The sequence below is a fragment of the Zootoca vivipara genome, chromosome 7 (genome assembly GCF_963506605.1).
Source record: "Zootoca vivipara chromosome 7, rZooViv1.1, whole genome shotgun sequence".
Classification (NCBI taxonomy): Eukaryota; Metazoa; Chordata; class Lepidosauria; order Squamata; family Lacertidae; genus Zootoca; species Zootoca vivipara.
The window spans coordinates 65,082,931-65,106,117 of record NC_083282.1 but is presented as its reverse complement, the minus strand read 5'-3'; the positions used below and the strand labels follow the sequence as shown (position 1 = coordinate 65,106,117).

The window sequence follows — 23,187 nt, the reverse complement described above, 5'->3', positions numbered from 1 at the left end:
ACAGAAGTTCAGGGCCTTCACCCATCTCATTGGCCTGGGAGTTATTTATGTAACATTTTTGGGGAACATTTTTGGCACCAGGAGACAGAACCTCATCAGGATCAGCCTTGTGGGTCAAATTTGACAGGTGAGTGGGACAACTCACTTGTCAATTATGTGATGCTCACAAGCTGAAGGAGGCCTGCCAGGCCAATAAGCATCCGACCCATACAACCAAAGAGATTCCTGACCCCTGCCTTATGGAATAGATAATGGGATTCACCTAACTGATCCTATATCAGCAGAAGCCCTCCATAAGGATCCCTGCTTCCACAACAGGGCTTTCCCCCTTTCCCAAGCATCCTGTCCCCCTGAAATTGGCTTGGAATGGGAGATCAGGAGCATCTTTAAAACATAATGCAGGGTGAGGATAAGGGATATCATTCAATCTGGCAGGCAGGGAACACTTGTGCAGCCAAAATGATTGGAAGAGCACAAAACTGTGACTTAGCTATAAAGCATGTTGGCACAGGGGAAAAAAAGGAATTGTATCAGAGAGGCAGAGTTGAGGGGAAAATGGTGCTGGGAATTAAATGAAAGTACCAGTGGAAGGACATGGGGTCATGAAATGGTACAGAGTTTAGCTGAGGGCCATTTTCTTATGTTCATGTAGTTAGTTCTTAGCATGATTTTAACTCAAACTAAGAACTGAATCTGAAATGCCAGATGGCTGTACCATTTCAGAAAGCAAATGGGGTATCATATATATGAAGGCACATCCAAAACTATTTGCTTTTGGAAAGCTAACACACCAGAGTGTAAAGAACTATCCTACTTTTTTCCAGATGTGTTAGCTTTCCACATTCAGTGAGGGAGTTTTTGCCATGATGATACAGTTCCAGGTGGACTACTCCATAAGTTTTTCTGTAATGTTCAAATTGCCTCTAAATGAAGAAAGGCATAGGGTGAAAGCAGGAACTTGAGAATGGAACAATTATTTTGAGAATTAGGGTGCATCATATGGCATCTTAAAAGTCAAAACAAAGGATGTCCTCACAATTTTGGCCCATAATAATCTGCTTTCCATATTATATTTGCACTAGTCTGTCACCATGCTATTTTCACACATTTGCTAGAAATTTATTCTAATGTATTTTTGTATGTTATTTTCAGTAAATGTTGTTTGCAGATGATACAGCCTTGACAGCGCATTCCGAGGAAACTCTACAGAGATTCATCAGTCATTTTGCCCAAGCCTGCAGGGAGCTCGGCCTCACCATTAGCCTGACAAAGACTAACACCCTGGGTCAGGACGTCACCTCTCCAAAAGGGTATGAGAGAATGCGATGCTAGTGTCCAATACGAGGCTTGCATGTTGAGCACACCAAGAGCGACACCTCAACGTCTTCTACAAGCACTGTGCCAGGAAGATTTGGGGCATCACATGGCAGGACAGAATCCCAAACAAAGATGTGCTCCCCTAAGCCCACATTCCCAGTACATTTGCATTCCTATCTCAACACCATCTATGCCGGCTTGGTCATGTCCACAGAATGGAAAGTGGCAGGATCCCCAAGGATCTTGGCTTCAGGCACCAGGCCTATTGGCAGACCAACTCTGTGCTACAAAGCTGTTTGCAAATGTGACATGACCCCAGAAGCATTGCTTCCACTACCTGCTACTTGGCTGATCCTGCCAATGTACATACTCACAATAATAGGTGAGTGCACTAATTTGTATGTCAGATGCCCCGAGTGTTTCGTTTCTTAAAGGGCATTGATGAAATGCAATGAACTAAACATTGCAAGGCTCTGTGATGGAAGTGGCTTGTGTACAGGTGTCATCAGCTATACCGTATTTTCTTTTAAAGCTCAGCCCCAAATCCTGGGATATTTTTTTTAAAAAAGCACACACAAAATGCATGACTTTTGGAATACCGTTCTGGCAAAAAAACCTGATGTGTTACTAAGTTAAAAACAGAAACATAACACTAATTCGTTGCTTTCAAATAAATGCTTGAAATTGGCTCCAGTATTTTTGCATATAATAATTTCTGACATTTGGCAGATTGCAGCATACAGATTGTGTAATGTGGTAGCAGCAACAGCAGATTGCTCCAGTCCCAGGAAAAAAAAAACCTGATGTTATGGTGCCATCTGGTGACCAGAACTGAAAGGAAGCAGCCAGGAGGAAATTGTGTTTTTTGGGTGACGCTTCTCTGATGGGTCACAGAAATGTACATGAGGGTGATGGGCAATAACCTCTGAGAAGGGAAGAAATCATCTTGAAACAGCTCAGCAGAACCATTCTTCCATGTAAAGCCTCATTCAGTGTGATCTCCTGGAGGAGAATGTTGTTGCATTCTCTGATGGCAAAGCTCATACACAGTTAATTGCAATTTCCCGTGTCTTCTTTCATGAGTATAGATTCATCCTCCTCAGGGACTGATAATGTTTACTTCTGCCTTCTCACTGCTGCCCTTCAATATTCAGAACCGAGCTGGGAGGACATCAGTAGAAACAAGTCGTACCAAAAGAGTCAAAATACGACACAGCTCTCACAGAGGTGATAAATGAACTTGCCTGTTCAGTGTGTGGCAGACTCATGTCTTTCCTTTGATTCTGATCCTACACAAAGTATTTGGCAATTTTTCTTTTGTCCTGGTGCTTTACGGATGAACAATCTATGGCCTATGTGGCCCTCAGCCTAATTTCATGTGAGCTTTGCCCTGATTTCATTCAGGTCACAGAAAGGGGAGAAAGCTGGTAGCAGAAAGAAGGGCTGGCAAAGACAGGGAAAAAAGCAGGCTCTGGTCCCCACCAGGATGTTGGTCCGACAGATTATGCTGTGTGGAATGTGGCCCTCAAAGAAGCCTCATTTGGGCCTATCAGGGCCAGAGAAGCTACTCCTTTAGGCTCCTCAGATACAAGCAGGAGTAGCAAGGGTGGCAGTACCCCACTTTTGTTCTCTCAACAGTGAGGCAGTGTGAGGTGAGGCAGGGGTGTGGTTACGGTTGTGCAGGCACAATGCCGTTGTGAAGCCTCTGAATTGTTCCTGGGTGGCAATGAACAGGCACTCAGTTTGCCCCAAAATCGTATGTGGCGGCACATGGCAAGAAGCAAACTCTAGTAACATATCTATGATACAGGAGAGAGGCGGCATTTTCACTTCTGTGTCTTAAACTATTTTCTTCATTTTCCTTATTTCCGTAAATGGCAATGAATTTTAAAAAAATCACACTGAGCAGCAGGCACATTCAAATTAAAATGAATGGGTTTCATTCAATGTCATAAGGCTAACGCTCCATCAGTGCAATGATTTTTCCTTGCACAATGAAACATTCTCCCCGTCTCCCCTTATGAAACCCCTAATCTGTTCTGGAGTTTCCCCCAGAACAGATTTGGGGACAGCATGGGGGTGATCCCATTGCGCCAGCACTAATCGTTGCATTAGTGCAAAAGGTTAGTCAAATACCACCCAGTGTGTGCTGTTTTCTCTCTTACATTGACAATATTCACAAGAGGAACATTCTGGACTGAAATAGCATTCAGTGTGCCAGTTTGTAAAAATGCCCAGGATCCTGCTGAGTAGAAAAAGGAACTGATGGGATTTCTGATTTCCGAATACTGCTTAATATCAAAGCCTGTGGAGGTGGAAAGGAATGCTTGCTGTGAGGAATCACAGAGGAGGCTTTTGGCTCTTGCCACATGTGGCCTTCAGTCTAATATCACGTGGCCCTCAGGACAGTGGCTAGGGGAAAGGGAAACCTATGCAACCTTCTAAATTCCACCCATGTTTGGCTCTGGCCCCATCCACTTTTGGCTCGGCCCACCACAAAATACAGGACCCCCCCCCCAATAGATTACCCGCAAGAGAAAGCAGCCCTTGAGAGAGGGGGAAAAGGTTCCCCAATCCTGCTTTAGAACTCTCACTAGCCTTTTACTCCACTAGCTGTCAAATCTTTCAGGAACAGTTTGTAAGTTGGAAACACCCCTTTGTGATGATTCAGTCCAACCTGACTGGGTAGCTTCCGAGGGTAGTGGCGAACTTCATTTTGGAATGCAGTATCACCCATACATAGGTGATGGCACGCTGGAGGGAGTCAACTGCAGAATGTATCACCGAGTAAAAAGTCCTTTGTAGGATGTTTTTAAATTATTAATTTATTGCTACCACCATCGTCATCGTCATCCTAAATGAACATTTCCCCCCAAGACTGATAACTATTGTAGGGTGAAAGACGATAAAAGGAGTAAAAGACATTTAACAGGAGACATGGTCAGTGTTCCTTACAGAGCCATCCTAGATGCAGGTCCTGTCCTCTATAAAGCTTCTGTTTTTGAAAAGACGCAACAGCAGCAGCAGCAGCTTCACCTCCAAGCGAGAGATTCCTTCTAGGAACCATGGAGCTGAGTGTGTGAATAAGGCATTGCTCCAGAGCAGGGATACCAAGAGGGAGTTTTGTAGGAGGCCTTGAACAGGAAACACTGAAACAAGAGATATGTGCAGACTCAATGTCTGGAGTGGATACTAGGCACCCAGAACAGAAACCATCTAATTTAGTTCAGCGCTCATTCACTCCTAATACCTATGATGCAGCCAGCTTTTCCTTCTCCTTGCCACCATGCAACCCTTAAGCTTGTTCTGCTCTTCAGTGCCATGGAGGACGATGTTCTGTTGCCAGCACTGAAGTAAGATTGAACCACAAGTCTTTTGTAGAAGTCAGCAGTGACAGAGACCTTGCCCTTCACTCCAGGCCACAAAATGTTTTGGGCCAGCCCTAGCCCAAGCTCTGATATGGCTCTTGAGCCAAATGCATTCTGGATGATCATCTTTAATTCTTCCAATGACATCTTACCTCAAACTCACTTTGTTCTTCATCTGGACTCACCATGTCATCCTTATTCTGGGACTGTGGAAACATAAGAAACTTGCAAGATTACTTTACAGGCATCTCTTCATGCAATGTGTCTTTTTTGTTTGTTTGTTTTGTCCTGCTGGTGACATTAATGGTAGCACAAGCTTTTGCCATAGAAATACTGTAGACTAGAGAAGCACTCAGTGATTGGTTGCAGTGCAGTAAGCAAGACCTACTCCTTTATAAACACACACAAAACCCCAACAACTCCAGGCTTATAAAAATGCTTCTTTATATGCTCTGTGATATTAAAATGCAAAGCACAGATAGTGGCTTAGCTGACTCAAGTCTGCTGGGAGATGTTTAGAGGCAGTGCACTATATTTGAAACACTATATGCTTAAAGGGCTCTCTCTTCTTAGTATCTCTCTCATCTCCATCCCAAATTGGTTATGTTCTGTTTCACTCCTGCAGTGGGAATGTCAATTTGCTTTTTACACTGGAGATTTCCTCTCCTAATAAATACAGCTCTAGAATCGCCTTCTGGCTTTGTTTCTAGTGTTCATTCATAAAAGATTTGCTGCATGGCTGTTCTGGGGGTGGGAAGTGATTTTTGTTTTGCTTGTTTAGCCTTGATAACAGAATCCAGACAAGTAAGAATTTTATTGTAGAACAAAAAAAGCCTTCATAAAATATATAAAAAATATGTATGACAGGACACAATGCAAGCTGAGTGTGAAATATCAAATGCTTCCCAAGCCCTTGGGACTTTGCCATACAAAATGTGAGCTAGGTATCTTGCAGGCTTGGGCCTGCATTGAATGTGCTGCTTATCTCAGCAACAAGAGCGTTTTCCTCCAGCAAAGAAGCCTGGGGATACTAAATCTCCGCCCATGACGTTTCCTGCGTAATTCCGGGGTCGCTGGGATCGGTCTTCTTCCCGCTGTTTCCCTGCTTCCCCCTTCCGTTCCCAAGCGGCGCCTTGGCTCGGCTACCTTGCCCGAGCCCTGGCTCCTACTTCCTGATTCCTCGCTAGAGACATCCCCCTCCCCGCTCCCACTTGTGCTTGGCGAAGAGCTTGTGGTTAAGATGGGAGGCGGCTGTCTATAGCTTCTGTCCCTCACACATACAAATAATTTATTCCACCTTCTTACAACCAGCCCACTTGACTGCTCTTACGTCATATAGACCAGTGTTTCTCAACCTTTTGGGGGCCAAGGCACACTTGTTCCATGAAAAAAATCTCGAGGCACACCACCATTTAAAAAGTTAAAAAAATTAACTCTGTGCCGCCCTATATTGACTATATAATTATGACTGTAAGAAACACTTGCCAAAAAGATAGTAATTTGTGTCTCACTTAGGATTGTATTTTTAAAGTTTGGTTGTTAATTTAAAAGAAATAGTGAAGCTTTTGTTTCATTAGTTTGATGAATAAAAATGATGTCCTTTTATGATTATGTACTCAATAAATGGGGTTTTTTTTGGGGGGGGGGATTCCCTGGATGCGCACTTTAATGAAATGTGTGGCGTACACCTATGCAAAATTGTTTTGCTGGGATTCTCGACAGGAAGTGCTGTGTCATTAATCGAAATGATTTAGCCTGCCTAAAATGAAAATACGTGTTAATATCATGACAGACTTATGCTGAAGAGTTTACTTTTCATCAATAAAAGTTTAAACACACCTACACGGAGTTCAGAGCCCCGCCGAGGGAGGAGGAGGAGGAGCGGACCCAGCGACACACCCGCCCCGCGGCCGCCTGCTTGGATCCCAGCCGGGTGCGCGGCGGCAGCCATGGCGGGAGAAGGGCCGCCGGCGGCAGCCGAGCACCTGCCTTGACGGCACCTGGGCGCCCCATGAGCTGCGCCGGGCTGCCAACGTCGGGAGAAGGAGACCTGGCTGGCAGAGTCGGGAGACCATGAGAGCGTCAGCCCTGCCCCCTCCCACACAGCGCGGACTCTGGCGGGCACCTCGCGGCATGCGCAAAGGACTCCCGAACGTCAGGAGCGTCAGCGTCAGCCCCTGCCCCCTCCCACACAGCGCGGCTGTGATGACGGGCGCCTCAGGCGCCGTACGACTCGGGAGTCGGGCGCAACTGCCGTGGGCGCCGGACGACTGCCGCGGGCGCAGCGGCTCGGCGCCCCTGGCAACCCGGCACCCTGGTGCATTGCGGGCGACAATCGCCCTTCTTGTCACCGCACGTTGCGGCACACCAGCCAGCGTCTCGCGGCACACTACTGTGCCGCGGAACAGCGGTTGAGAAACGCCGATATAGACAGTATTTCCTAATGTTCGATCAAAATCTACTTTATTGTAGTTTTAAAAACCACAGGCCAGGCTGACTGAGTGTGCCTTTGGTTTAGCTGTACCTCTGCCAAGTTGTTCTTAAACAATTCGCAATCCCTGAGCCCTCTTCTTGCAATAAGATTATAATACTGACCCACCTTAAAGGGCTGGTGTAAGGGATGACATGTAAAGGAAGCATTTTGAAAGAATATTCTGAAGAGCAGCATAAATGCTAAATATTGTAATTAAGCTAGCTTGTGGTCACCTCTTCTGCTCTTCACAAGTGTTGATATAACTGCACCATTCAATCGCCTCTGGACTGAAGCACTTTCTTAATGAATTTTAATAAACTGAAGTAGAATGTGCAGCATTTGGCAAACCTTCTAAGTCACTACTTGCTGCTGCACAGTGTTTCCTTGGGAAATCAATGAAGGGCCATCAATCCTGGGAACCAGCATTAACAATGTATGAAAGTGATTCTGGGAATGTCCCAGATGGAAACGGTTGCCAGCAATCCAAGCAAACGGATGGCAGAGCACCAGCCTTCAGCTGCATCTAGCAAACACACCCTGCCTGTCAATCACATTTGATTTCAGGAGGCTGAAATAGTTCATTACATGACTATGATTGGAATTCCCATAAGGGACAAAGGATTCCAAGCCACAGTAGAATTCACGCAGAATGGTTGCAATTCCCTTTGAAAATCTTGGCAATTGCATCGAAATAGGCAGTCCTAAAGCAAACTCCTCATATATTAAATACATACCTGTTACGTTCAGCTTGCAGTCTACAGAGGCTTCCCCAAAAGGGTTCACGGCCTTGCAGGTATAGACACCACCATCGAAGGGGCTGGGCTTGCGGATTTCTAGAGAGCAAATACCTTGGTTCATGAGGGCTAAATACCTGGGGTCTTCTCGAATTTCCATCTGGTTTTTCATCCAGATCACTTTGGGCTGAAATACAGATAAGGCACCAAAATGGCAGAAATTAACACCTCTCTCCAAAAAAGTGGGAAGGGGCTGATCATTGGTTCCAGGTGAGCAGCAGTTTCCCATTACTTAGTGATATGTTTCTGGACAATCATTACTTTTTCACCCTTAACCCTCCTGCCTACTCACTGGGACTGCTTTATGATGGATGTCACTGATAATGTCCCAGTGCTGCTATAGACTGCAGCACCCATCACATGTTTGCTGAAACAGGAAGGTACCACAAAGCCACTTCCACATAAGACTGGACATTTATCTGGAAAGTGATGGGGAAATGCACTGGAAAGTATGGCATAACACTTGCTTTGATGCAATGCCATCCAACCTCCCCCCTTGCCCTGAATAATATCAGAATGACTGCTCATTAAACAGCCCAAGTCATCTAATCTCCCTGCAAATGAATCAGGGTGAATGCTCAATAAACAGGTCTCCTGGAAGCCCCATAAATTCTAGAGATGCTTGAAGAATTTGATGCAAGCTGGCCTGATCTGCATCTCCTGGCCTGAAGTGCAGGTCAGAATGTAGCTCTTATCTGTTAGACTTCATGGTTCTCTGAATGTTGCGATGTGGACCTCAGCTCAAAAAAAAGCTATGCATCTAAATGTGTGTTATGAAATAAATTACAATTAGAAATTCCTATTTTGAAAGAAAAACATTCAAATGCAGCTTTAAAAAAAAGTTTGCAGATTACTGTGGAAGCAGGAGAGAACAGCCTGAGGAGTAAACACATGCAACAGGTACACTTAACCTGAAGTAAATGGATCCACCTGTCTGTAACTTATCCCCATTAACAAAAGAAGTCAACCTATGTTCCTCTACCAAAGGAAACACCTCAAGCCTCTCATCCTATACCCAATGTCAGATTCGGTCTTGCTAAAGACCTTCGCTGATCACTTAGCTTCCAAGAATGACCAGCACTCACCTTTGGGAAGCCCCGGACACTACAGACAAGCTGGGTACTGTAGCCCCGGGTGGTAGTTCTGTCGGTGAGAGGTTGGGTGAATTTTGGAGGTTCAGAAAGATCCTTGCTATTGTACTTCTCTGCTTTGTACGTGTTTGCTAGGGGAGGGGGAGAAGGCAGATCAATATAACTCTACATAAGAGGGGGAGCAGATTGTGACACTTTCTGAAACAGCCCTGTATATCAAAATAAGTGTATAAACCGCAAGTGAAAAAGGTAAAGGACCCCTGGACGGTTAAGTCAAAGACGACTATGGGGCATGGCGCTCATCTCCACAGCAGCTTTCCAGGCCATGTGGCTAGCATGACTAAACAGCTTCTGGCGCAATGGAACACCATGATGGAAGCCATAGCGCATGGGAAACGCCTTTTACCTTCCCGCCGCAGCGGTACCTATTTATCTACTTGCACTGGTGTGCTTTCAAACTGCTAGGTTGGCAGAAGCTGGGACAGAGCAAGGGGAGCTCACCACCGTCGAGCAGATTCGAACTGCCAACCTTCTGATCTTTAGCTCCCTGAGAAAACTATCAGCAGCCTCCAGCCATATATTCATTTGTAACTGATGTCTTTATGAAAGGCAGAAAGAAAATGTTCCTTTTTTCACCCCAACTACACCATTAAAACTCACTCTGTCATCCCTCCCAGTGTCTGCCATGGCTTATCTGGCTTTACATCAGAGTGAGGGACGTCCAGCCTCTGGGTTAAAAACTACCCCCTCCAGGCTTCCCTATCCTGCATTCAGGTCTTTCCTCAGGTTGTGATCTCTCTTCCAACCCATGCGTCCCTCTCTCTAGACCATCCCCTTCACTAGCCCTGCTTCTCACCCTCCCCTACAGTTCTTTTTTGTGGCTGGAACGTGGCCTACTGAACAAGAGTCACATGTGTGGTTCTGCCTACTTTCTTGCTGTCCCCATCCACTTTTCCTATGATACTCCCCCCCTCCACCTCACCATACAGCTGCTGGAATGTTGCCCATAAAAGAAGATGCTTCAGACAATCTGGCTGGAATGGTTTGAGCTGTCATGGCTGCCTTCTGTTCTCGATGTTCCGTGCACGTAACCCACCAGCCCTACAAGGAATGTCTTTCCACAACCATGTCTTTCCTACTGTGCTTCTACAGCACCTACCTGATTTTTTGATGTGAGCCACATCCTTGGAGACAGCAGGCTTCTCGCTGAGGCCACAGGGGTTCTCCGAGAAGACTCGAAAGGAGTAGCTGTTGCCAATTATGAGATCGGAGACGGTGCAGTTAGTGCGGTTGTAGTGCTCCATAACTGTGAACCATTGCTGGAAAGCAGTAAAGGTCAGCCTCTTAAACACGAAAAAGGTTCAGGTTCAGGGCACAGGGCTGCCCTCCCAGCAGAAGGACCAAGAGCTTCCCAAGCCAAAAACAACAACTACGGAAGCCACCCTGGGGTGCTGTTTTGTTTTGGTGTTAGGGCAAGCGAAAGTGGGTGACGGTGGCACCATTAGGGTCTCCTATTCATACCGAATAGCAGTGCCCAGGGCGGGGGTTGTTGGAACTGTAGCGCAGGAGAAAGCATTTAACTCGATCTGTAGTGGTTTTGTTGTCTTTTTCTTAAAGAACTGTACAACTGTTGATAGCTACATCTTTCAATGTAACACAGGTTCTCTGGTTCCATGGTTTTCACTCTACCACTTCTCCAACAGTGTTGCAAGAGGAAGGAAACAGCCCACAATACAATTTGGCTAACTGAGAGGGAAGAGAGTCCCCACTTGACACATATTCCATTGCTGTACTGGGGTGGGGAATAATGGCAGGAATTCTCCGTTCCACAGCAAACTGCCCCCACCAGTAAAGCCGCCCAGCCCTTTCTTAATTGCCAGCATATATAAATGTAGCATACAGTGAAATGCTAACTTGCTGCACTGAACAAGCCAAGACTCTCTTATATGTTTGCATAAAAGGGTGCTTTTGGACCTTATAGAAAAGGCTTTTGATACTATTTGATAAGAAGAAGAAGAAGAACAACTGCACGTTTATTAATATTATAATATGTTGCCCTCTCTCACCCCAAGATCCCAGAGAAGGCTACATCAAAAGGCAATATTAAAAACAGTTCAAAAAAACTGGCACTCACAGAAACAAGGTGGGTCCCAAAAATATTTGGCAGCAATGTTGTTTTATGACAATCTTCATGTTTTAATTTTTTTAAATTGATTTTAATGACCCTTATGTATATTTTGAACCAATATTTTAAGAAAGGAAAGTTTGTGTATTTGTTTGTTTTAAAACCTTATACAGTATCAATGCTTCCACAGAGCAACTGAAGCAAGGCATAGGTCACAGCACCAGGCATATAAAAATAGCTGAGTGCATCAACTCTTCCAGGGGGCTTGTGATTGGACCCCAGGAATAAAGCTCTATTACAAAGGCAAACTGTGTTGACCTACTGCCATTTCTGAAATACATGCTGCCGATGGAGGATTAGAGAGGTTCTCAAGGGAAAGATTTGTTGGACTAAATATGGATACATTTAGAGGGTTATTTACATTTGATAGTTAAAAAGAAAAAAAGAAAACAGTTCATACATGAGGGTTTTTTTTTTAACCTTGATTTACATTCTTATTCAAGATGTTATTGATTCCATTTATTGTACTATAAAAAACATAAAAGAATAAAAAGGGTAAAGGTTCTAAGTAATGTTCTTTTCCTATTCTCATTTTCACTGTTTTAAACCACCTGTGACCAAATTCTGTATTGTCACAAAATTTGTGGGCTGTGTTTTTGTGGAATATGCATTGCATTTATTATATTGACTCCTTTTGGTTGGTATTTGTAAACAGCTGTGAAGTGACCCACCACTAATCCTTGCACAAAGTACAATGCCCCCCCCCAGGCTGTATCTTTCCCAGTCCCAAGTCCTTACCCCAGTCTTCTTGTCTGCTTTTTGGACTGTGTACCCTTTGAGATCAGCATTGCCATTATCTTTGGGTGGGCTCCACTCCAATGCCACGTTAAAGCCCCATACATCCACCAGCTTCAGGTTCTCAGGAGGGCCTGGTCTCTCTGAAAAGATGAGCCACGCATTACATCTGAAATATCAAGACAGTGCTACCTGCCACAGCACATCATGGAGACATTCAGCAGCAGGCAGCAGATAAAACAGAGAGCAGCCATTAAGCTATCTGGAAGAAGAGGGAAATCTATAACCATACTGGAATATACAGTGGTATCTCTACTTACGAATTTAATGCGTTCCGAATGCACATTCGTAAGTCGAAAAAAATTGTAAGTCGAATCCCATAGGAGTGCATTGGGAGAAAAAATTCGTAAGTCGAAGCAACCCTATCTAAAAATTCGTAAGTAGAAAAAAAATCCTATCTAAACCGCATCCAAGATGGCGGACGGAGCTCCGTTCGTAAGTAGAGGTACCACTGTATTCTTATTATTCATTCATTACTGTCATGCAGGTGTAGTTTCAGTATTAGAAACAACAGCTCCTAATTCTTCAATGCCTTTTACATACAGCATCTTACCCTGTTATATAAGGGATTCGAGACTGAAACAGAACAGTCATCTCAGCACACATTCCCCATGGCATAAGCACACCACATGCTCCGATGCTTAATAATGCCAGGCCCAGCTAGCTGCCATATGCCACAGTACACAATGACTCTTGAATTAGGGAATTTTGTTTCAAGGGAAGAGGTATCTGTGCTAGCCACCCTTTAGATACCCAATCAAACCATATGGTTTCATCGCCCTTACCAATCACCTGGAGATTAATGGTGGCCTTGTCTTCTAGTTCATCTAAGATCTTAACACTTATTTCATATTTTCCAGAATCACTGCGCTGAACTTGGCGGATGAATAGGACAGAGTCCCTTTCACTGTTGCGCAGATTCATTCGCTTGGGATCCAGAGGCTGGCCATCTTTGGTCCAGGTTACCTGTGGCTTTGGCTTTCCCTAAGGAAAGGCATATGGAGAACAGTTGGTAGATCGCGGTTTTCTTCTATTTGTCTGGCTACTAACTCTTATAAACATACAGTGAATCTTCGGCAATGGTTAGGTGGTCTTTCATGATTTTGATGGTTCCTGGTGTTGCTCTTATAACTACGTTGTTTGTTTTTAGTTTAGTTTTATTAATTTGATTTTACTGATTAGAACTTGCTTTATATTACATTGTGGTTCTATTATGTGAAGTGTGTTGATTGTTCTTCATGGAAGTGAAAAGTGGGAATAAAGGTTCAAAGAAAGAAAGTGCTCATTTGCTTCCACTTTCTAGCCTCATGTGATCAAATTGTGATGCAAAAAGCCAACACAATTTTTGGATTCTTATTCAAAGGCACGACAGTTGCTGACACACATTTATCATAGCTGCCAAGTTTTCCCTTTTCTCACGAGGAAGCCTATTCAGCATAAGGGAATTTCCCTTAAAAAGGGGGCTAACTTGGCAGCTATGACATTTATGTATGTGAGTGCCCATGCACAGGAGAGGCAAACATTTTCATACTGATGTTTCTACCCAAAACCTGAGCTCTGAAGTCCCCTCCCCAACAAAAAACTTAGGGGCAGTTGAAGCTAGTATGAATGTGTGTCAAATGCAGTTGCTTCTGACAGCTGGCCCTTAAAGGGAGTGGCCTAGAGCCACAGCATGTCTACAGATACCCAAGAACCAAGGAAATGCATGGAGTGCTATACCCTATTATAAGTCTCTCTATACCACTTGCTATTTTTAGTAGAACGCTATTTTCGGCTCTGGACTACAATCCCCCACCCGGTGCCTGACAGGAACATATTGCCTCTGCCTTCCAAATGCACATAACAAACTTTTCTCAGTGACCAGGCCACATTCAAGTGAAGCTGGAATTCTTTCCAAAACATCAACAATTCCTGCTTTGGATGCTGCCCACTGTAGCCAACCTGAGAACTAGTTCACCTTTGCAAGCTTTCTGCAACTATTCCTAGCTTCTTGACCAATTAGGACAAAGGCTTTTAATCCCCACCCAAAGCCAAAATGTCAAAATAGGAATAAGGATCCACATACCCGAAAAGGAATCATCAGGTTCAACACATCGCCCACAGTCTTCATGTACAAGTCCCTCAAATAGCGTGGCAGTCGGATCTTGGGCTGCTCTGAAGAAAACAAAATTATAGCAGTTTGTCACTGGTACTGCAGAACTTGCAGTGGAATCACTGATGAATCTCCTTTGCTTGGATCATTTGGCTTGCCGGGAATGCTTAGGAGCACTAATGATTAGGCAGTATATAAATGTCTTAAATAAATAAATGTTAAAGGGTGAGATACCCATATGACCAGAGAGGTTCCACAGCAGTTTGGAGGCAGGGTAAGCCAAATATCTCATATTTCATTGTGGTTAAACTTTGTAGGATCAAGGGTACTTTCCCCTCAGCACAACAATGCATCTTCCTCGGACCATAAATACAACCCAGGCCAAGGAGAAGATGCCACCAGCTCTTGAAGCGACCAGCAGTGGCGTGAGAGAACTGTTGGCTCAGTTCTTCCCACATTCCCTGACTCTTCTTAAGAAATACCTGTGTGTCCTGAGGGGAAGCAGGATAGAAGCCCAAGCCAGGGAGCCTAAACCATCAACTCCTGAAGTGACTATCCATGACCTGAGAAAATGTTGAGTCAGCCATGCCCACACCTCTGTTGTATACTAAGCCAAAAAGATATGTGTGTATGTGCTATGCAGCACATACTGAAAGCAGAGCTTTATACTTTCCCTTGGGAAAACAACCTGGTGAGATTCAAAAGAAGCCTGTATGCATTTAATCACTTGCCGCTGTCTTCACTAGCATCAAAATAGCAATGGTGTAACTCTAGCATGCTATATTTGTAAATGGTAGCCTGGGTGGTGAAGGAATTATGTTGGGGTTTAATAAAAGAGCTATGCATGCCTGCAAGGCTTAAACGTGCAGTAGCTTACATTCCAGAAGTGATCATGTAAAGGAGGACCCAGGATTATAAAGCTGAAAGATACTTTAACAACACTGTTCATAGAACACCAGCAATGCAGTAGGATATACCAGAGAAGAACGCTGCCAACAACTGTAACAGCATCTTCACTCACCAATCTCTTTCCCCCTGAGATCCCTTGCTGGCATTTATTCTTATCAATAGGGCCAGCGCAGCCATTAGGCAGGATGAGGCCACTGCCTCAGGCAGCGGAAGTCCCCAAGGTGGCACTCCCACAGGCCAGGTTATCTTGCTAATTGCTTAAAAGTGCGCAAAGGTATTTTTTTGCTCAAGTGTTAGAATAAAATAGCATCAGGGGCAAACAGCAGGGGGACATTTTAAAACACAGGAAGCTATGTAGAGGACACCAATCCTAATCTCTCAAAATAAAAGTAACAGCATTAACCACACTTTTTTTAAAGAGCCTGTTCTTTCAACACACAATAAAGTAGGCCAGTACAGTAATATTATATCAATATTGTACAATGAGAGAGATTGTGAGTTTCCTGAGCTGAGAACTGGTGCTGCTACGCTGTACCAATTGGCTAGAAAACTAATTGAAGATTAAGTGTGTAAATAGACCATCAATCTCAAAATGCCGCAGCATATTTTTTTTGTCTACCTGCAGCTACACAGGCACTCAACTGGAATTTGCTCCCAGCAATGTACATAAAGTAGTCTTGTTAACTAAACAGTTGGAACTGCAAGAACAATTTAAACATAACACGCTGGTCAAGATTTTATATTTGCATAATCTGAGACACTCAAACGATAGAACCTATCCCACCACACAAAAAAACATTCATCTACCAGTACAGTACTGCAGATACCTGAAAATACAACAACCTGCATTTGACTCATTCAGAGTCAGGTTAAAAAGCACTGTGCACAAATTCCATAATACAGTGGCAGATGCCTTTATGTCCCTACTCCTGCCACACTTTATGCTAGTGGTGCACAAGTAGTGAAAGATAGTTCTGTGAGTCCAGTGACAATCTGTGCTTGCAGGCAGCACAATTATATGCTGCAGTAGAGAACTCACTTGCCGACTAGCTGGCAGAGAAATATGTTCCGTCACCGGCATTCATAGTTTTCCATCAAAACCTTTGTCTAAAAATAATTTAGGTTAATCTGAAGTGTGACCCCTCTGTCCAAGCTATAAAAGATCTTAATATTTCGCACTCCACACAAGATACCTACTAAACACACTATGGGGCCAGCAATACCTTGAGGAGGCTGAAGAAGCTTTCAAATTCCTAAGAAGCACTGAAGGTCACACACCCTTGCTGTAATCTGAAGTGAAGGAGCCAGGGGTAAAGTGACCAGATGCAAAGAAGGACAAGATCCCTGAATCTTTAATAGTTGGGGGGGTGCACTCTAGCAGTAGTTTAAAAAGCAGTACTTGGCAGATTCTCCTCAGCCAGTTTCTACAGTAGCTGCAGAAAAATGTATAGATGGGTTCCAAATTACAGCACTCAGATCCATGACCACTGCTGCTAAGTGAGATACAATTAATAGTGCAATGTATGTATCATTACATTGTGGTGCCACATTAAAGTTATCAGCAGCTGATACCACGAAAGCCAGAGCTGTATCATACCCAGGACTTGCAGATCAGACTGTTCTTGCAATTTGTAGACATATCTGCACATGATTTATTTTGAGAACTAAATGTGGTTGGGAGGTATACTTCTTCATCACTGACTTCAGCTTCTTCTGGTTTCCTGTTACCCAGAGTTCTGTTGATGACTGAAGGATGAGGGCACAGCCGCGAGGGCATCCCAGGTTAAAAGGAACCTGCCTTGCCATGGATGTTATCCAGTGCTTCCAGTTGAGTGCTAAAATGCTGAAGAAAGAACATGGGAAGCTGCCATGCCCTCAACAGAACTACTGAAGTAAGCCAATTGGAAATAAGGAAATTTAGTTCTGAATAAATATGTATAGGATTGCGCTCTCATTCTTGCATTCAGAAGAACAGTTTTATATTAATATTGGATTGAACATAATTATACTTCCCAATGGCGCACCAAGAAGGCCTATCATATGCATGTTTAAGGTCCATGTGCAATGCCTGCCGCTCACTGCAATGCACTCTGCCTTAGGAGATATCTACTTGCCCTACATATTCATGGGACTGTCCAAAAATAGGTGCAGTGGGAGCATCAATGGCACCTTTTTAATTTATTAAAGCGGATTTCACATAACATCAACTGCATCTTGTCCTCACCTTTAAGTAGGTGAAGTATGCTCCATTTTTACACAAGAAGGTTTGATTGCTCTATGCTGGGGTGTCTGCTTCATTTTCATTTCAAGAAATTGCAAAAATGAGTCAAAGCTGTTCATAATTTTTAAAGCAATGAAAAAAGGACAACAGAAGGAAAAGTAAAGAAAATTTTGCAAGGGCAAAATGGAAACAGCCCAAACCAGAAAGTCATCTGAAATTAATTCTCCATTGCATACCACAGTGCAATCAGCTACAACAAATCATGACACCAAATGCTAGCAGGCTTTAGTTGTGGTGAAGAAAAAACTCTAAGGGTATACTAATGTGAGCCAAAGCCTCTTTTATGGAGATTACAGGAGTTAATGAAAGCCATTAAGCAAATTTGATCCACTTGTGTATAAGAGAAGGAGTGTTGTTTAAGCTTTGCATACCACATCACTTTGCTGATAGAAATCATGGTCCCACAAAGCTCCTGGGGGTAGGGGAATAACTCCCAACAAGGCAAACAGCAGCTAGAGGGAGGATTTTGACCAGGAAGATGATATGAAGGACTTCTTTGAATAATCCATGTTAATGAACATGTTCTGTTACGCTAAATGCATTCAAGATACATACCAAGAACCTCTCTGATGAGGAGTGGCTGGTCCAGGACGGCTGGCTCACTAACTCCATCACCTTTCACAGCCTTCACACGAATGAGAAGTTTATCTCCAGATGTTAGATCGCGAATTACATAACGGGTGGAAAGGAAGGGCTTCGTGTTGGCAGCCACCCAGTCTGTAGCTAAAACAAAAATATGCAACAGGTGAGTCATACGATTAGAAGCAAGGATGGCACGGTTGGGTTACGGCACTCGTTTGATCTTACAGCAGAGTCACTGCTACTTACCAGGAAGGAGGTGTCAACACAATGTAAACACACCGGTTGGAATGCCAGATTGGCTCTGCCAGTATATTTGCACCATGTCAACCTCCCTGCCCCCACTAACAGGTAAGCAGCAGCAGCTAAGCTGCCAGGAGGTCTAAGGTTCATTGCTGCCCCACTACGTCATCCACAACGGAATTATTGTAAAAAGTTGATTCAGTGGACAATGAGGCCTCTACTCTGATACATTTAAAATGTATCTGTCTACAGAGCCCACTCAGTTCTTTCTTGAGAATGAGATGAAAGCTGCAATGTTATCTAAGGGTACCATACGTCCTGGACATAGCCAGGATTCATCCATCGAAAATGGTGTCCGGGCTGAAAAGTGGCTAATATGCCTGGGAAAGAAAGCTCAACAACTTTGCCTCCACCCCCAAAAAAGCCTTTCACTTTTTGAACTGTCGTTGTTGTTTAGTCATTTAGTCATGTCCGACTCTTCGTGACCCCATGGACCATAGCATGCCAGACTTTCTGAAATAGGGCAACCCTAAATTATCCCCATTGGGATATAACATTTGGGTACATTTGTGCTACAATTGTGCTCAAGCCATATTTTGTGAACAGTTATGCCATGTTTCAAGGACATCCTCTTCTAATCACAACAAAAGCAAGCTTTTATTGGATTCAATTAACAAAAGAGGTTACAAAGGTTGAGGGAATCTAATTAGTGAGTGGAAATGCTACCCTGTGGCAATAGCTCTCCAAATACACCATGCAGATATGGAGTGACAAATATGTGATATTCAAGCCAGGCCGAAAAACTGGCTTGAATAAAATATTCAGCAAACAATTTGGAACGCAGGAAGTAATTTGCGAGCAAGGAAAAGAGCTAACCTCAAAATAATTTATTTATGAGAAATGATTCACCCAGCTATAGCTCACAAGAACCCCCAGCCAGACAACCCATGAAAAGGGGCAACATAAATTGTTTGTAGCAATCAATAGGGATGTCATCAATTGCTGAAGACTTTAGTAGACGTCACCCATTATTTATTACCATTATAGCATACTCAGTCTGTATGATAAACCTTGTTTAATACACAACATCTTCCACTCAGGCTGTGACATGATTAATCCATCACTGGTGGTTTACAAACCAAATTGCTCACAAATGTAATCTTGGTTCCTAATATTATTCAGTTTTTAAAAACTTGATCCCCTCCCCCTCTTTCCTTCTGTGATGGAACCCCTATTTGGGGACTTCCCTGGCTTTTTTCTGGCCCATGTAGGACCAGTCTGGATAGTTGACCTTGGTGAAGATTTGACGTTTTCTGCCCCCAAACAGTTTGGATCTGAGCTTCCACTGAAATGAGACTGCATTTTAAGTTGTATTTTAATCCTGTTTTTAAGTTATATTTTAATCCATTGTTTTTATACCTGGTGTTAGCTGCCCTGAGCCCGGTCTTGGCCAGGGAGGGCGGGGTATAAATAAAATTTATAATAATAATAATAATTAATAATAATAATAATAAAAAGCAGACATCATAGACTGCAACCCTTTTTCGTAATATAAAGTGCTACTATACCGTACCTTTCTATGCTATTTGGAGGTGCGTATTTGGCAGCCTCTATGGTATGGCATCTATACTTTTTACATAACAGATTCAATCTGCAAAAGTGGTTGAAAGAGGGGAGAAATAACTACCGGTACTTTCTCCATTTACAAGTTTGGAAAGCCACTTCCACCATTGCCATATACAGAATAAGAGGCTGAAAGGCAAGGTCATTTCTTGACTTTAAGTAGATTTCCTTCTTTCAGTAGTTCCACAGCAAGAAGACTTTGTACATGTACATTTCCTGCTCCAGCATGCAAGTTCTGTTTCTCAGCAGTTGGACAGAACCAAAGCAATGCTTGAATAGAAGAAGCTACATCTGTGGAATCTCTTCCTGCCTGAGAGCTCCTAAAAGAAATGGACCAACCTCAAGGTTCTAGAATTTGCAATCCCATGACTTGCTGCTTCTAGAATTCTAAGCCTTTCTCAACTTGAGCTCACAGAGCATGTCCATTGCACATCAACATGGCATGTGAGCAACTGATCGGGTGTGTGGAGAATATGTCAGGCTAACAAGAGAACACATATCATTTTCTTTACACACCTGTTCAGCGGTTTAAGGGTTTAACGAACATTTCATGAGAACTATATGAAATCCAACTGTGGCTATAGATACGTCAAGAGAGGGACAAGCAATTTATCCTGACCATGTTATCCTATTTTCCACATTAATGCATGCAGCTCTTCATGCTCATGAGAGATAAAGCTCAAGCCTACTTCCGTATTTGCAGTGCTCCACCACATATCCATCCAGGCCAGAATGGCCCACAACCTCTGGGGCATCCCACGTCAGAGTCACAGAATTGTCGTTCACATCGTCCACTGTTAGATTTAACGGTGCACCGGGAGTGCCTGGTATCACAAATATAAAAGCGTTAGTAAGGCATTTCCCATCCCCACCAGTCTAGTACTTATGCTGTGTAAATTCATTAATGCTCTTTTCTCGGACTAAGGGCTTAGTCCAAGCATAGGCAACCTTGGCTCTCCAGATGTTTTGGAACTACAACTCCCATGATCCCTAGCTAACAGGGCCAGTGGTCAGGGATCATGGGAGTTGTAGTTCCAAAACATATGGAGAGCCAAGGTTGCCTATGCCTGGCTTAGTCAGAGAATGGATATCCCAACCTTATTTTAGCCTTTGCATGATAGCTATGCAAATTCCCATTTCTCACACACTCAGTGAATGCGAGAGCAGGGAGCGGGTTGTGTCCCACTCCCCAACACTGGTGCATCCCTCTGGCTATATGTCCCAGCATCCAGTATTAAGTTGAGCACATCTCCATACATACAGTTGTTATGGGCATAGGGATTTTCATGTGATCAGGAACCTCACTTGCACTGGATTTATGACTGCATGGAAGCTCCGACACACAGTTGTTATGCATGCAGGGCTCCCTTTCACTTGTTCAGCTGAACAAGAGAATGTAGTGGAGGGTTGTGACCAGAGGGGTACACCAACATACATATTGCTGATGCAGTAAATTCCCTGGGGAACCAGGTCTCCTTCCTACGTCCTTCAAATTTCTGGGGCTGGGGTAAGAGAACACTATCCTCTTTCTCCAGCTCCAGGTGCTTCTATGATGCTCGCAATAGTAGTCAGTGGGAACAAATAGCTGAAGGTGATTTCATGGAGGGTTGTTGCTGGTGGTTTTCACATTCATTCCATTTCTGACACTGATAGAGGTTTTGTTGTAAAAGCTACAAGACCTATTTTGGTGCTTCCGGACCATATACGGCTCATCCAGGTAATTGCAAATGGGACGTCGGTGGCAATGGCGCTTTTAAGGCTGCAGTCCCAACCCTATTTAGTTCCCATTTAATTCAATAGGGCTTGCTTCTAGGTAGCCATGGTTAGGATTGCATTGCAATTTATCAGAGAAGTGAAATCCGTCTTAAATGGAGGAGGCAGGACACGGCCTGCAGTTAGGATACCAATGGCCTAACGTGACTACCGCAATTAATTATTAATTATATTATTATTATTATTATTATTATTATTATTATTATTATTATTATTATTATTTAAAAATGGAGTCAGCACTATACCACAATAAGTACCCGTCTGGAAAAAAATCACCGGAAAACAAGCGTGGCGCAGGCCGTGGCGATTCACTCGACTTGCTGTCTTTTTAAATATGAGAGAAGCCCCATCCACATGTGCTTTTTGGCGCCCAAGCTCAAAGCCCCTCATTTCAACGCGTGGCCTTGGAAATGGCCTCCCGCGTGCGCCACGGGTTTGCACCGGGAGCAAAGAGGCGCACGCGCCGCCGCCGCCCTCCCGCCTCCGCTGCTCGAGACACTTTTCGGCCACCCACCTCGCCGGCCGCCGCCCTCACCTTCTTTGGGCTTCTTTTTAGCTGGAGCTGCCGGTGGGGCGCTTTGGGCCGCCGGAGGAGCCGGAGCCTCGACGGCTGCGGCTGCGACTGCTGCTGCTGCTAAGTCCGGTCCGGGAGCTGCTGCTGGAGCCGGTTCTGCTGGAGCCGAGGCCGGCTCTTCGGAGGGAACGGCCTCCGGGGCAGCCTCTTGCTCGGACATCTGCGGTAGGCTTCGAGGACTCCGCTCTGTGCCCCGGGGTGGCGGTCGGTGAAGCTGCCGCGTGCGGTTAGAGCGTCAGCGGTGGCCAAAGTCCCGCCCGGCTCGCCCTTTCTGCCTCTCTCCTTTCTTCGGCGCCGATTTCCCCCTTGTGCTCTCCGCAAGGTCTGGGGGGGTTTTATAGACCCCTCCAGGCCACCCCCTCCTCTCTCTCCGCCGCTTGGGCCCACCTGCTTGGGCGGGCGGGGGAGCCAGGAATAGCCGCCCAGCAGCTGCGAGGTGCAAATTCAGCATCTCCTCGGGAGTAGCTGCGCTCCGCGGGACTGGCCCGCAGTATGATCTGTCCCTTGAAGCAAGGCTTCCCCTGACCCAGGGTTTCGCAAGGCTAGCTGCGCCCTCAAGCCGGCACCCAATGCAGAGCATTGCCCCTGAGCATGTGCAGAACAACATTCCTTCATCCTTGCCTTCTCCCTCCTTACCTCCTTTTGAAGTAAATAGAGAAGGGGTGCCAAACCTTCACAAGCTGACAGTTCAGCATGAAAGTGGAAATTAAGGACCTCAAATAGGCTACTGTGTGGAGTAGGAATTTGGGTGTCTTTTCTCCAGCCTTGCATTCCAAGAGTGGCTGGGGAAACCCAGCCAGATGGGCGGGGTATAAATAATAAATTATTATAATATTATTGTCCCTCTGATTCCTCCGTTTTCCAAATAGGCCTAAGATGCTCATCTGTCTTTGCAGCTCGCAGGGTCCGGACTGCACTAACAAAACTGCTTGATTATGGATCAAACTTCTGTGGGAAACAGCTGATGAAGACAAAACTGTGCCAAAAGGCAAAGTTCTCTAGACAAACTATAAATTCCAGAGGAATAGTTGTGTTAGTCTGCTGCAAGAAAAACAGTAGTCTTGTTATTTGCTGCAGCATAATATCTTGT

The 23,187-nt window shown here is 44.4% G+C and overlaps 1 protein-coding gene across 2 annotated transcripts; it reads right to left on the bottom strand.

The window, feature by feature from the left end:
- Positions 1–4,115: 4,115 nt before the first annotated feature.
- On the bottom strand, positions 4,116–22,417 carry MYBPH (myosin binding protein H). Of its 2 annotated transcripts, none has more exons than XM_035123949.2 (11): positions 22,038–22,417; positions 20,440–20,574; positions 17,861–18,028; positions 14,089–14,177; positions 12,809–13,007; positions 11,967–12,106; positions 10,203–10,362; positions 9,038–9,174; positions 7,893–8,079; positions 4,838–4,891; positions 4,116–4,466 (listed from the first exon to the last, which is right to left on the bottom strand). In XM_035123949.2, exons 1-10 carry the CDS (start codon positions 22,255–22,257, stop codon positions 4,881–4,883), a joined length of 1,446 nt encoding a protein of 481 aa, XP_034979840.1. In that variant the 5' UTR covers positions 22,258–22,417; the 3' UTR covers positions 4,116–4,466; positions 4,838–4,880. The 2 variants fall into 2 exon arrangements, with proteins under 2 accessions (XP_034979840.1, XP_034979841.1); XM_035123950.2 differs by having other exon boundaries at positions 22,059–22,417.
- Positions 22,418–23,187: the final 770 nt, after the last annotated feature.

Excerpts from the sequence above, each read along its gene's own strand:
- MYBPH (XM_035123949.2), bottom strand. The coding sequence starts at position 22,257 with ATGTCCGAGCAAGAGGCTGCCCCGGAGGCCGTTCCCTCCGAAGAGCCG. Across the intron at positions 10,363-11,966 it reads AAGCAGACAAGAAGACTGGG|CAATGGTTCACAGTTATGGA; the intron begins GTAAGGACTTGG and ends ACTGCTTTCCAG. Across the intron at positions 8,080-9,037 it reads GTGTCCGGGGCTTCCCAAAG|CCCAAAGTGATCTGGATGAA; the intron begins GTGAGTGCTGGT and ends TCTGTATTTCAG.